General features: G+C 38.4%; 1 protein-coding gene across 2 annotated transcripts in view; it reads right to left on the bottom strand.

Moving 5' to 3' along the window:
• Positions 1-10,513, bottom strand: part of fmn1 (formin 1) — a 279,413-nt gene extending 268,900 nt beyond the window's left edge. Inside the window, exons 1-2 of one of the 2 annotated variants that reach the window (XM_059955635.1) lie at positions 8,289-10,513; positions 7,576-7,608 (exon numbers count right to left, since the gene is read on the bottom strand). In XM_059955635.1, coding sequence (XP_059811618.1) covers positions 7,576-7,608; positions 8,289-9,644 — 1,389 coding nt within the window. In that variant the 5' untranslated portion in view covers positions 9,645-10,513. The remainder of the gene's footprint in view (positions 1-7,575; positions 7,609-8,288) is intronic. The other variant, XM_059955642.1, reaches the window with a different exon arrangement.
• Between the last annotated feature and the right edge of the window lie 3,631 nt (positions 10,514-14,144).

Raw genomic sequence — 14,144 nt, 5'->3', positions numbered from 1 at the left:
CATAAATAGAAAATTAGTTGACTGTCAGGAGGAAAAGAGTGGGGAAAAAAGGGGGCCTTTTCTGGTTCATGTCCAAGTTTGCAGATGATTCAAAGATAGGTGGGGGGCAGGTCCTGTTGAGGAAGTAGGGAGTCTGTAGAAGGACAGAGAGATTAGAAAAATGAGCAAAGAAGTGGCAGACAGAATATGGTGTAGGGAAGTGTACGGTCATGCGCTTTCCTAGAAGGAATAAAGCTGTAGACTACTTTACAAACAGGAAGAAAATTCAAAAGTCAGGAGGTGTAAAGGTTACATAGGAGTCCTTGTGCAGGATTCTCTTAAGGTTAACTTGTAAGTTGAGTCTGTGGCAAGGAAGGCAAATGCAATGTTAGCATTCATTTCGAGATACTAGAATATAAAAAGTAAAGATGTAATGCTGGGGCTTTAAAAGGGGTTGGTAAGCCAACACTTAGAGTATTGTGAAAAGCTTTGGGTCCATTATATAAGAAAAGATGAGTTGGCATTGGAGAAGTCCAGACGAAGTTCAAGAGAATGATTCCAGAAATGAAAGAGTTAATCCAAAAGGAGCATTTGATGACTCTGTCTGACTCACTGGAGTTTATAAAAATGAGCAGGATCTCACTGAAACCTATCGAATATTGATGGGCCTATATACAGCAGATGTGGAGAGGTTGTTTCCTATAGTGGGGGAGTCTAGGACCAGTGGGCATAGCCTCAGATTAGAGGGATGCCCATTTAGAACAAAGATAAGAGGAGTTTACTTAACCAGCAGGTGGTGAATCTGAGGAATTCATTGCCGCAGATGGCTGTGGATGCCAACTCATTGGGTATATTTAAAGAGGAGGTTGCTAGGTTCTTGATTAGTAAGGATGTCAAAGACTACAGGGAAAAGGCAGGAGAATGGAGTTGAGAGGAATAATAAATCAGCCATGATGGAATGGCAGAACAGACTCAATGGGCCAAATGGCCTAATTCTGCTCCTCTCTCTTGTTGCGTTATGGAAGAAATTTAGAGGAAATCTGAGGGGCAGGTTTTTCCACACAGAATGTGGTGATTATGTGGAATGAGCCGACAGTGGAAATGGTAGGGGCAGATACAATCACAACAATTAGAAGGGCAGGTACTTGCAGAAAAAAGCATAGAAGGGTTGAATACCTACTGCAAGAAAATGGGACTAACATTAGAATTAGCAATAAAGTGTAGGGAGCTGGACAGTAACATTTTCAACCTGTAAGTTACATTATCATTACTAATTTATTAGTTATTCATTAAATAATAGCAATTTTAGAGAGCAACATGCCATGAATGGCATTTTTAATACCAAAACTCTTGCTTAATGAACTTTTCATATTTGAATGACTAATTTTAGGAAAATGGTACCAAAGTAGTTATACAGCCCAGCTAGTGATACAGAAGCTAGAATAATAATTCAAAGAAGGGAGTCCAAATCTATCATGACAGTGAGTAGTTTAAAGTCAATTTATTAATTACAAATAGAATGCCAAATTTGTTTCAATAATATATACTGTGCAACTGGAGCAAAGTCATGAGAATAACCTGGTTCACAAATGTCTTTTAAGGATTTAAAAAAAAAAATGTTGAGTGGCCTCCAAATGCTTCTAGGTCTATAGCAACTGATCAATTCCTTCCTCCAACATGCACCCAATGGCATTTCAGCCAACCTTCTAAATTGCCAAAATTCTGACCATACAATCCACTCAATGAGCTGGCTGAACCCTGAAGGGCAAACTGTGGCAGGTAACAAGTGATTTAAAAAAGCAAGAGAAAACCATTTTGATCACACCAATATCATTACTGGTAGGATTGACCACCATATAGCATTTATGCAGGCAAAGTCTTGCTTTAGGAACATAGATCTTCTTTTGCTGTGCATGGTGCTATCACTGTATTAAAAAAGTCAGACTTAGGATCTCAAAACTAATCACTCATGTCTGCATAATGGACCACAATCTATTATCTAATGCAGGGGTTCCCAACCTGGGGTGCCTGCACCCCCAGGGGGTGCAAGATGGAATTTCAGGGGGTGCGACAAATAGTGGCTTGTGTGCTTGAGTGACAAGTCACGAGTCATCGCTCAGCCAGCTGCCAGTGTGCCTTGAGAAGTGGTAGTATTGTTTGTTCCAAGCACACTCCAGTCTCCCCCTGCCCGAGTCGAGTGAGACGTAAACTCACTCCAGTCTCTTGCTGCCCTAGTCAGCGTTGAGGATTCTCATCAGTGTTACCTGTGAGTTACACCTCAGAGTTGAGGAGTCTCATCAATTTACTGTTTACAATTTTTTCTGAATAAATTAGAATCTAATTGCTCAATTTATATTTGCATTTTATGCACTGAGTTAAAAGCTTATTTTTTTTTAAGTTCAATTTGTTCACCCGCTGTTTTATATGTGGTTCAAAAATTAGAAATTAGACTTCTTTATCTTCAAATGTGATATTACTTTTGTAGGGGGTGTGAACAGTAATCAAACATTTCCTAGGGGTGTGGTGGATAGAAAAGGTTGGGAACCGCTGATCTAATGAATAAGCGTAAAGGATGTCTGTGCCAGTAGTGTAGTAGTATCCACACCCAGGCTTTGGAGATCCTGGATTCAAAACCAGATGGCTCCTTGCACACTTTCCACCCGTGCCACGTATGAACATAGAGTGAGCAACTCGACCTCATAAAACAGACAAACGTAAAACAGCAAGGTTGCCATCCAATCTGCCAAACAAGGGACGGGGAGGAACTAAGCTTAAAGAATACTGGAGCATTATGGTTAACTTGGGGAAAATGAATCTGTGAAATATCCTACCATAGAAACAGGGGAAATTCAATAAATAATTAAAAAATTTAATATAACATCAGATATTGTGGCTGTGAAACCAAGACATTGTCAAAATCCAGCCAATACCCAAATGTATTTCAGAATCAGAATTAGGTTTAATATCACTGGTATATATCATGAAATTTGTTGTTTGCAGCAGCAGTACATTGCAAAACATAATTATAAAACACATAAATTACAACTATATATAAAGATTAAATTAATTACGTAGTGCAAAAAGAGTGCAAAATAAATAGTGCGGTACTGTAGTAGTCCAATCACAAGAAGAGAAAATCTGCAGGTGCTGGAAATCCAAGACAGACAGACAGACATAAAAGTGCTGCAGGAACTCAACAGGCCAGGCAGCATCTATGAAAAAGGGTAAACATTTGACATTTTGGACTGAGACCCTTTATCAGAACTGGAGAGAAAAGATGGGGGTAGGGGAGGAAGAAATATGTCAGTAAGTGATAGGTGAAACCGAAAGAGAGGGAGGGGTGAAGTAAAAGAGCTGGGACGTCGATTGGTGAAAGAGATCAAGGGCTGGAGAAGGTGGAATCTGATGGGAGAGGACAGAGGCCATGGAAGAAAGGGAAGGGGAAGGATCCTCCAGAGGGAGGTGATGGGTAGGTGAGAAAATAAAATAATAGAGGGAAATGGGAATGGTGAAGGAATGGTGGGGCTTTACCAGAGGTTCGGCAAATCGATGTTCATGCTATCATGTTGGAGGCTACCCAGATGGATTATAAGGTATTGCTCCTCATCGCAGCAGTAAAGGAGGCCATGGACTGACATGTTGGAATGGGAATGGAAAGTGGAATTAAAATGGGTGGCCACTAGGAGATCCCACCTTTCCTGGTGGACAGAGCATAGGTGCTTGGCAAAGCAGTCTCCCAATCTATGTCAGGTCTCACCAACATACAGGAAGTCATACCAGGAGCACCAGGTACAGTAGCTGACATCAACAGATTCACAGGTGAAGTGTTGACTCACGTGGAAGGACTGTTCGGGGCCCTGAATGGTAGTAAGGGAGGAGGAGCATCTACGCTTCATCCACCAGAAAAAGCAGGATCTCCCAGTGGCCACCCATTTTAATTCAACTTCCCATTCCCACACGTCAATCCATGGCTTCCCCTTCTACCATAATGAAGCCATGCTCAGGTTGAAGGGGCAGCACCTTATATTCAGTTTGGGTAGCTTCCAACCTGATGGCATGATAAACAATTTTTTGAAATTCTGGTAATGGTAACCCCCCACCTTCATGATTCCCACATTCCCGTTTCCCTCTCTCACTTTATCTGTTACCTGTCCATCACATCCTTCTGGTGCTCCTCCCCCTTCCCTTTCTTCCATGGCTTTCCGTCCTCGCCTATCAGATTCTCCCTTCTCCAGCTTTTTACCTCTTTTACCAATCAACTTCCCAGCTCCTTTCTTCACCCCTGCTCCTCTCATGGTCTCACCTATCACTTACTACCTTGCCTTTCTTCCTCCACCCCCCCCCCCCACTTTCTTACTCTGACTTCTCATCTTTTTTCCAGTTCTGTCAAAGGGTCTCAGCCCAAAACATTGACTATTTACTCTTTTCCATAGATGCTGCCTGGCCTGTTGAATTCTTCCAGCATTTTGTGTGTGTGTTCCTTTGCTATTCCTACCTGGATTTCCCTTTTTAAAAGCCTAGCAACCTATTCAGCTCAGACAATAAATGTTGAAATTAAGAAAAGCAATCTTTCAGACTACCATTAAGCTTCAACACCAGGGAAGCCAAGAGTCACTATAAATATGCATAAAATGCAGCCATATTGGTGAAAATACAAGCCTTTAGGTATATTAATCAAAGGCCAATTACAAAGTTAAGTAAACCATGGCCAAAGGAACAGACCAATGTTTTGTAGTCAACTGCTTTCCATTGTGAATGATGGACAGTCAAATGGTCAATTGGAGAAGATAATTTCATCAACATACCCATCCTTGAAAAGAAAGAAGCTCAACATACCACTGGAAAAAAATTCAGCCCAATTATTGGCAAATATCTTTAGACAGGTGGACCATGTGGATGCTTGAACACACTTCAGTTTAAGTCCTCACCATCAGTGAAGCCAGACTTCAAACAACTTAATTCAATCATTTTACAACACTGGATGGAGCAATGACTGAGACTGCCATCAATATCATGTAACAGTGTTATAGCCTTGTGTTTTAGTATCAGGTAGATGCAAGCAAAGCTATTTCATTGTAGCTATATTACTTGCATCTACCTGACAAATAGAGGGAAAAAATAACCTCCAATCACCTCACTTTAAACATTAGTTTCTCTGAAACCAGATATCCAAAGGAGAATGACAAAGAAAATGTCATCTTTTATAACTGCAACCTTAAAAATTGTTACCATCGGGAAGGAAGAACAGAAGCAAGAAGGCACACCCTCAGAGATTTAGGAACAGCTTCTTCACCTCTACCATCTGATTTCTAAATGGACATTGAATCCATAAACACTACCTCACTTGTTTTTTATTATTTCTATTTTTGCATTATTTTGAATTTAACTATTTAACATAGATATATACTGTATATACTTAATGTAATTTATTTATTCTATAGTTATCTTGTATTGCACTGCTGCCACTAAGTTAACAAATTTCACAATCTCTGCTGGTGATATTAAACCCAATTCTGATGAAGATAATTTAAAACACTGCTCCTGTAAAGTTTTCTTATTAACCTATAGTCTTGTATCTAATACAAAGTCTTGTTCCCTCCCACACTAATCCTGCAGTCCCTTACTTGAGAAAGAACAGTTTCCATATTTTGCTGCTTGACTTCATACAAAGCATTTAATAAACCATAATTGAAGTAGCAGAGAGCATTATGATTGAAAGTAAACAGAAGACTCTCTGGACCCATGAAAATAACCATTCTGTCTTTAATGGCTGTAATACATATTCACAAAAAGCTCCACTGAGGTCTCTTGTTATCAACATGTGTTGCTCTAAGTGGGTGTTGCATTTTTGGACTTTCCATCCTTTAATGAAATCTTCTGCTGAAGCCCTAACTATCCTGTCAGATGAAGGCAGCAGATCCCACTTCACTATTCAATGAGCAAATTGTCCACCTGATATCAAAACTGACTTTTGTCCCTCAACTTACTCCAATAGAGAAATAATGCACCAAATAGTCTTCTTTGTAATTCTGGAACAAAAACTGATTTTTTGCACTGATCTTAAAATCCATTACCGTACTTTGTTTTGGGATTTCTAATCTAACAAACAATATTAGTACTTCAGTAGCATCAATACCATGGGTGTCTGCTGTTCCATAGCACATAAGAAAATAGTAGTAACACACCTAGCCCCTCAGGCCTGCCCTTTCCCTATTAAACATAATTGTGGCGATCTATCCCAGGCTTCAACCACTCTTCTGTCCCAATTCGTTATAGCCATCAATTTCCAATGTTTCGAAACGTATCTACCTCCTCTTTAAACACCTCCAGTGATCCAGTCTCTGCATCCCTCCGGGGATTTCAGAGATTTGTCACCCTCTGCAAGAGATCCGCAGTAAGAAATTTCTGTGCACTTCATTTGTAAATGAGCATCTTTTAGCTATATCCCCTTGCTTGAGACTCTACCATTAATGGGCATTTCTTAGCATCTATTCTGTCATGCATGCTTAGGATTTTAGACAGTCCACTCTGATTGCTCCTCACTCAGTTAAACTCCAAAAATGAAATACAGATACAACTTTTTAGTAACTTCCTCTCAACCTATGTATTAGCCAAGTGAATCTCTTTCCATTGCCTCCAATGTTAGTATATAATTCCTCAAAGAAGAGCGATAAAGCTGTTTATTGAACTCCACAGATGACTCATCAACATTCGGGACAATTGTAACAATACTTCCCTATTTTGAAACTTCAGACTGCTTCAATAAACAACAATATGCCATCCTATAGTAAGGTACAAAAAAACCCCCGATGTCTCAAATTGCACTGCGATTGTTCCTTATTAGAAAGTGGGAAATGGAAGTCCTAATGAGAAATAGATTAACAGGATTTTTCAGTGTTTTTACTTCACAAGTAAAATTAATACCTTGCATATTTTATTTAATGGTAATGGTACCAAGACGATAAAGGACCAAAGTGACCCATGTGGGATTAACATGTAGCATTAGTGATCACATTTTATCTAAGCTAATGAGTACTTGGCTTTCTTCATCTGTTTTGGTTTATCACTTTTCAGTTTGTCAGTGAGTAGTCAAATCTCACTGAAATTAAGTAGTTGCAACAAAGCTTACCCAGCAAACTTATATATTCCCTCAAAGTATTATACTGAACCAGTTAATAAAGTCAAATTAACCAATAAGATGATGGCCTCACCCTAAGATACAATTTCAGTATGTGCATCGTAAGCACATTAACCACACCCAATAAATCTAATTTAATGTCACTTTATTACAAATAACACTGCAGAATCCTCAGTGAAGCTTTTTATGAAAAGTATGGATTGAAGGAAATAGATTTCAAGAACTTAAACTGCATCTCTTCAGTGTACTAGCATGAGAAGGCCACTAGAAATAATCCCTGCATCCAGTGTCAGAAATGTGTCTTTGACTGGGATTTGCTTTAAAAATGTGTTTAAAATGGAACCTATGAATTAGCAGTCAAAACTATGTATAGAGAGAAGGAAAAAGTAGGTGAACATGTTGTGAAGAAGTTATTGACCTAAAAATAGTAGGTGGAACACATTTTCATTTCTACTCACTGTTTGGATCTGGGCTTCACTGAGGCTTTCACTCTACAATGACACATTGAGAATATGAGATGGAACATTAAGCCAGTCATTAAAAACATAAAATAAAATCATAAAGGAACATAATTAAAACCACCTGAGTAAATATTAATTAAAAATGATTCTATATGTATAGTTCTGCATTGGGCTTCATTAACTGTGAAATTTTCACAGAAATTAATATAGAAAGAGGATGGGAATTTGAGATCAGACAATCCAGTGGTCGACAAAGTTAATTTACATAAAAGTTCAGGGAACAAGAAAACTGCCAGTGGATGACTACAGAAAGCCTAACTTTTATAAAGGTATGTGCAATAACATGCAAACGGTAAGCATACATTACATTATCATGGTAGACAAGTTAATCTGTTACAATTTGACAAATGCAATATTTAATGCTAGATGAGTAACACTTAAAAACAACTCATTATTTTTCAAATGAAAAATAATTTTGATTGTTAATATAACCTCTGTTTTCATAACACGTATTACCTAAATGGTAGATTTTTAAGGTACATGTATACTTTTTCTTACTATACATGTCCTTTTATTTTCATATTTATATTATTTATATTTTCAGAACTCAGGTGAGTTAAATTTAAACTAGTTACAACCATAATTGTCTGTTAATATTTGATAATATAATATAGGTTTTCAAAACATAAGAAAAAGGGATTTCAACATACAGATTTTCCTTCTGCGGATTCTGCGGGTTTTTTCTGTTCAGAAGATTGCTTTAGGAATGATCTTTCAAATATAGCTTTTAAGGATTCCTTTTCTTGCCTTTTTTTCTTTTTCAGGCTGTCCAGATCCAGTGCATCTTTTTTGACAGTACGGACCGAGAAAAAGGATTTGAAACTTTCCAAAGTATTCTCACTAGGGGCACGAATAGGTGCTTCAGCTGGTGCTGGTTCTTCTTGTGGTGCTTCATTTGTCTTTTCAGAATTCTTAGATTCATCAGCAACATCTGTTTTATTATCCACATTGGGTGCATCAAAAATTAACTGACTGAGCTGCTCCAAAAGTCCCGAATTCTTCTTTGGGTCCTGTGACCTTCCTTCATCTTTTCTCTTTGGTAATGATTCTGCTAAGAGTTTTGTTGTAGATTTCTGTCCCGGTTGAGTCAATTTTAACATTGCCAAATCAGTATCTCTTTGTTTAATCTCTGAAATTGTCTCCCTTGCCTCACCTGTAGCACCTTTCTTCAATAAACGCAAACCACTAAACAGAGGAGGCATCTGAAAGGCTTTCTCCAACTGTGTAACAGAACTTTGGGTAGAACTGTTAGAACCATCAGCTGACATAGGTAATGCTAAATTATTCCCCAACTTAAATAGTGATTTTTGTTCTTTTTCAGTATCATCATTGATGTTTTCTGTTTTACCTTCAGGTTTAGAAGTTATCTCGGTCTCCTCTGTTTCAGTAATATCAATGATTTCTTGTTGCTGACTTGATGTAGGATCCTCATCCTTTTGTAAATTATGCTCCGGAGTGTGCTCTGAATTTTCATTACTTGTCAATACAATTTCAGTTTCACTGATTTGCTTTTTGTCCTGTCCAGCTTCATCCTCTGAGTCAGTATCACTTGTTGTTTGAACCCGAATCACATGCACTTTATCATCATCTAAGTCTCTGATTAATGGCTGTGCCAACAAATGCTCAGGTTCACAGGATATTTTTTGCTTTTCAGTACTTTCAATTTGAGTTTTGTCATTTATTGACTTTTCTTGCACTGTGTTGATTTTTTCTTTTTCTTCTTTTGCTTCAGCAACAACCTGCTCATCAGATTTAGTGGTATCATTCTTCTCCTTACTATTATCAGATGCAGTGTTGGGACTTAGAGAGCGATAAAAAGTTAATAATGCATTGTCTTGTTCAACTTTTTGTTTTGTTGTTTCTGAAATTGGCTTGGTCCCACTGCGTTGGCCCATAAATGGCATTTTCATTGAAAATGAAGAGAAGAGTGATGAAGCAGCTTCTGGGGCTGAAGCTGCTGAATCTTTTTCCTGATGCATTTCAGCACTACTTAAATTTTCTGTCATATTGCTACTACTAAGCAAACTTATAACTGCCTTTCTGAAAATGTTTAGTTAAGTAACTTAACACATCTTACATCAGCTGCTAATAATTAATGGTTTTATAATGTACACAATTTCCAAAATCTGTATGATTCTAAAGTGTACTTCAATCTTTGCCCTCCATAGCCCCGATTACAACTAGTTTATTATATCCCCCAAACTAAAATGTAAAATCTGTGAGCACTTAATGAAAATAGGTCTTTCAATCTCCTACAAACAAACATTGCTGTCTGACAGCATCTATATATTAAAGGAATATTACTGTTGCTGTGCTTTCTACTTCATTAATTAGAACAAAAATATATTTTCAGCTACCTAAAAAATCCAACAAATTAATATAGTTATCCTAATTACATGCAATTTTCTCTCCACCCAAAATTAAAGTGTATATACTTTAATACTGAGTACTCTGACTGAGAAGGCCTATACCTTCAAGCTGAACCTTAAAACTACAAAAATTTGTCAAGCAAAATTAAATTCCAATACAAAAGCAGGAATGAACTTCTGAGAACATCTTTCCTGTTGTTTCTCCGGTCTTTAAGGTCTCTTCACTGGCATTCCAAAATCCAAGAGCTCGGCAGGGAAAGATTAAACAGGCTTCGCCAGAGTCTCAAATCACCCATAAAGTTCATACTGGCGTGAAGCTAGAGGGCTGCAGGCCTGAAATCACCGGATAATTCTGCATTCTGAACAGAAGTTGAAAATCTAAAGTCTTTGACAGAGAACACAAGTAACCTTCCTCCTCCGGCGACTTCCAGCCTTCAGCTGGAATGCGAGTTTCCGGCTTGACTGTGAAGCATAAAAGCCCACAGAACTGGTTTCATATTTCCAACTCCTTCAACTACTTCCGCAGTCCAGGCAGGTAGTTATCAAAAACCCCACCCAGTATGACCAGTAGGAGTAGTGAGCAATCTGACAGCAAGCGTAGTTGAACAACTGAAAGTATTTGCTATGTAATCAGTATATGAAGGACTACAGCTTAAAGAAGAATGCACAGCTACTCACATTTTCCCCTTCTGACTCAAAACCACTTAGTTTTTCCAGATGGAATTCTGTGAGCCTCTCTTACTGTGGAATGACTGATCACATCAGACCACAATATTTTTTCAAAAACATTACGTCTTCATAACATCAACAGTAAGAAGTTATAAGAACAGATGAACAACACCCTTAGAATTTGGAATAAGGGAATATAGCTAAATATTCAGACAGTGAATATATAATTGCTTACATGTTGAGTTAGAGGAAATGTTGTTTGTTTACATTGTGGGCAGCTCCTGACTTTGCAAATAGCTGCTAAAGAAAGTCAACATCTGTTAACAGTTAATTCAAATAGGTCCTACTATAAAAAGAAATAGCCACAGAGAAACAGCTTAAATTTAGAACAATATGCAAGCTATATTTCTCAATTCTCTGCTCTTGAACCAGTCTTTGAACAATTATAGTACATTCTGCATTAACCACGTTATCTTCACTCTTGGCTGTGTACACAAACTTGCATGGCTATCAAAGCTCAGCTTTACATTAACCAATGCTGGCTGAAAACTTCATTTTTCAAGGATTAAGAATTCTAAATTTAACATTATTGTACATTGTAATTATTTCTGCCTTACATTCATATCCAAGTAGCAGAGAGAAAAAAGGTAACTGTAGTGCGAGTAATTCAGAGGACTAAAGCGCATGTAAATGTAAGCTCAGTTCGCTGTTTTTCAGTTTGGGAAGTGACTGACAGCAGACTTACAGCAGACCTTGGGCAAAACAGTGAATAAAAAAGATAGATAAAGGAAGTTTTTTTTAAAAGAAAAGGACAAAAAGATCTTGTACAGAGTGACAGAGACAGACCAATGGATATGAAATGCAATACAAACCTGCTGATAAACAGATTTAAATGAGCAACCTCAGATAACCTCATTTCATAAGGGGTGTTAATAATTTAAAAATGTTCATTAATCATTAACAATAGCTTGATCTCAATGTTAGCCCAAATTCATGGGGTTAGCTTGTAAAAGTCGTGACAGTGAACAGAAACTGAACATCTGACATTGTGATCTCGCTGCATATATGATAGCTTCACAGCGGCTCTCCTGAGCAACTCTTTGGAAACATGTAACATTAGACATCAAGTTTATTCTTTTCTTAAACTGAGCAGAATTGTGCCTGTCCTCTTCTCAGTATTTTAGAACTGCTTTCAGCTTACTGCTGTTTACAGATACCTGTCTCCTAATGGTTAAATAGGTCCTGGATTTCCATTTTCTGGTAATGATTCCCAAGAGTCACTTTACAGGTGCTAATTGTAATGGACCTGGCTGTAGTCCAGACTCTGAACACATTACTGCTCCAGTTTTGTTCGAAACTTACATGTTATCAATGAGGCACTATCTTTTAAGTATCTGCTTCTGTTGTTCTGGGACTAAACTGATGAAGATTACAAAGCAAATTGTGTGGTGGTTAGTCCAAGTCATTTAAATGTGTCATGGTCTGATTGGCACACTCCACCTCCCAGATTCACACTCAGAAGTTCATGTAATCCAAGAAGAGCCGGCTCCCGAATCAAAGGTTTTACCACAAGGTCTGCTGCCGGGCACTCTGGTGTTAGCAATGACAAGGCTGTGGTCTAACCATCAAGCCAAAATGACACCTCCATCCAAATTAGCTTTCACTACTCCCTGTTTACCAACAATGCTGCTATGGAGCATTGCCATCTTTTTTAAATCACTGAAATAACCCAAGTGTTCTGTTTGTTTCCATTCAGGATGCAAGCCAGCAATTTCCTCTGAAGTTAAGACCTATATATGGGATTTATTTCCACAGTAGGAATACTTGTTGCTGAGACTCTAGATAAGTTCAGTCTTGACAGCAAATCTCAACTCATGATTAAGTGTTCCCCCCTTGCTTGTCACCTCTCTGAGGACAGGCTTAGGATGGAAACCTCACTAAACCCCAAAGGAAAAGCTAAAAGGTGTGGTTAAAAACAAAATCTATGACTTAATATTACAAATTGTAAAGGGGTGAGTACAACTTACTGAAAACTGGTTCTCAGTGCAGTCAAAGTCACCTTTGGCCCCAACACCCAAGGGCCATTCCACCAACAGCCAAACAGAGAGAGAATGCCAGAGAGATACCCAGCATCTGCCAGAATGAACGCTTCAAGGAATTTATCAATCATGTACTTATTAGTCCTTACACAACACCATCATTTGACAACAAAGATTAATAAGGAGATACTGTAAAACACTGGACCACTTGGACAACAGCAATACCTACATCAGGCCGCTGTTTATTGATTACAGCTCAGCATTCAATACCTACAGCGTTCCCTCAGTAGGCTTTAAAATCTGGACCTCTGTAGCTTCCTCTGCAACTGGATCCTTGACTTCCTCATTGGATAACAATTTCCTCCTCACTGACAATCAACGGGCACAAGGATATGTGTATAGCTCACAGCTCTGCACTATGGCTGTATGGCTAGGAACAGCACAAATACCATCTATAAATCTGTTGACAACGCAACTGGTGTCAGCAGAATCTCAGATGGTGATGAGGAGGCATACAGGTGTGAAACAGACTGGCTGGTTGCGTAGTGGTGTCATAAGAACAACTTTGCACTCACCATCAGTAAGATTAAGGAACTGACTGTGGTCTTCAGGAAGGGGAGGTCATGCACTGGTCTTCATCAAGGGGTCAGCAATGGAAAGGGTGAGCTATGTCGTTCTTGGGTGTCAACATCTCTGAAGATCTATCCTGGGCCAATTATTAACACCACACCAGCGGCCATAGTTGATTAGGAATTTGAGAAGATTTAGAATGCTACCAAGGACTCTAGCAAATTTCTACACATGTAACAAAGAGAGCACTCTAACTGGCATCACCACCTGGTATGGAAGGGCCACTGCACAGGATCAAAAGAAGCTGCAGAGGGTTATAAACACTGCTATCTCCATCATGGGCTCTAGCCTCTCCACTGTCCAGGAAATCTTCAAAAGATGATGCCTCAAACATGTGGCACTAACACCCAGGATATACTCTCTTCTCATTACTACCATCACAGGGAAGGTACAAGAGCCTAAAGACACACAACTAATGTTTTAAGAACAACTTCTTTCCTGACATTCCCATCAGATTTCTGAATGGTTAATAAATACTACCTCATTACATACATATTACAAATTTGCCCTTCATTCCACGTTGACAAATAGAGTACCGTGCAAAAGACTTAGGCACTGTGTGTGTGTGTGTGTGTTTTATATATATATATATATACATATATACACACACACATACATACACGCACGTGTGTGTATATATATGAATAGTTGATAATATATTTTATGTACTACTCTTGCAAAATAATAAATTCCATGACATATGTCACCAATAATAAATGTGATACTGATTCTGAAAATGTAGACCACTTTTCACACCTCAGGACCAACTCTAAACAAATACAAACATAAGTGCTTGAAA

The sequence above is a fragment of the Hypanus sabinus genome, chromosome 2, assembly GCF_030144855.1.
Source record: "Hypanus sabinus isolate sHypSab1 chromosome 2, sHypSab1.hap1, whole genome shotgun sequence".
Lineage (NCBI taxonomy): Eukaryota > Metazoa > Chordata > Chondrichthyes > Myliobatiformes > Dasyatidae > Hypanus > Hypanus sabinus.
The sequence above is the reverse complement of the archived record's forward strand: the minus strand, read 5'-3'. Positions and strand labels throughout refer to the sequence as shown.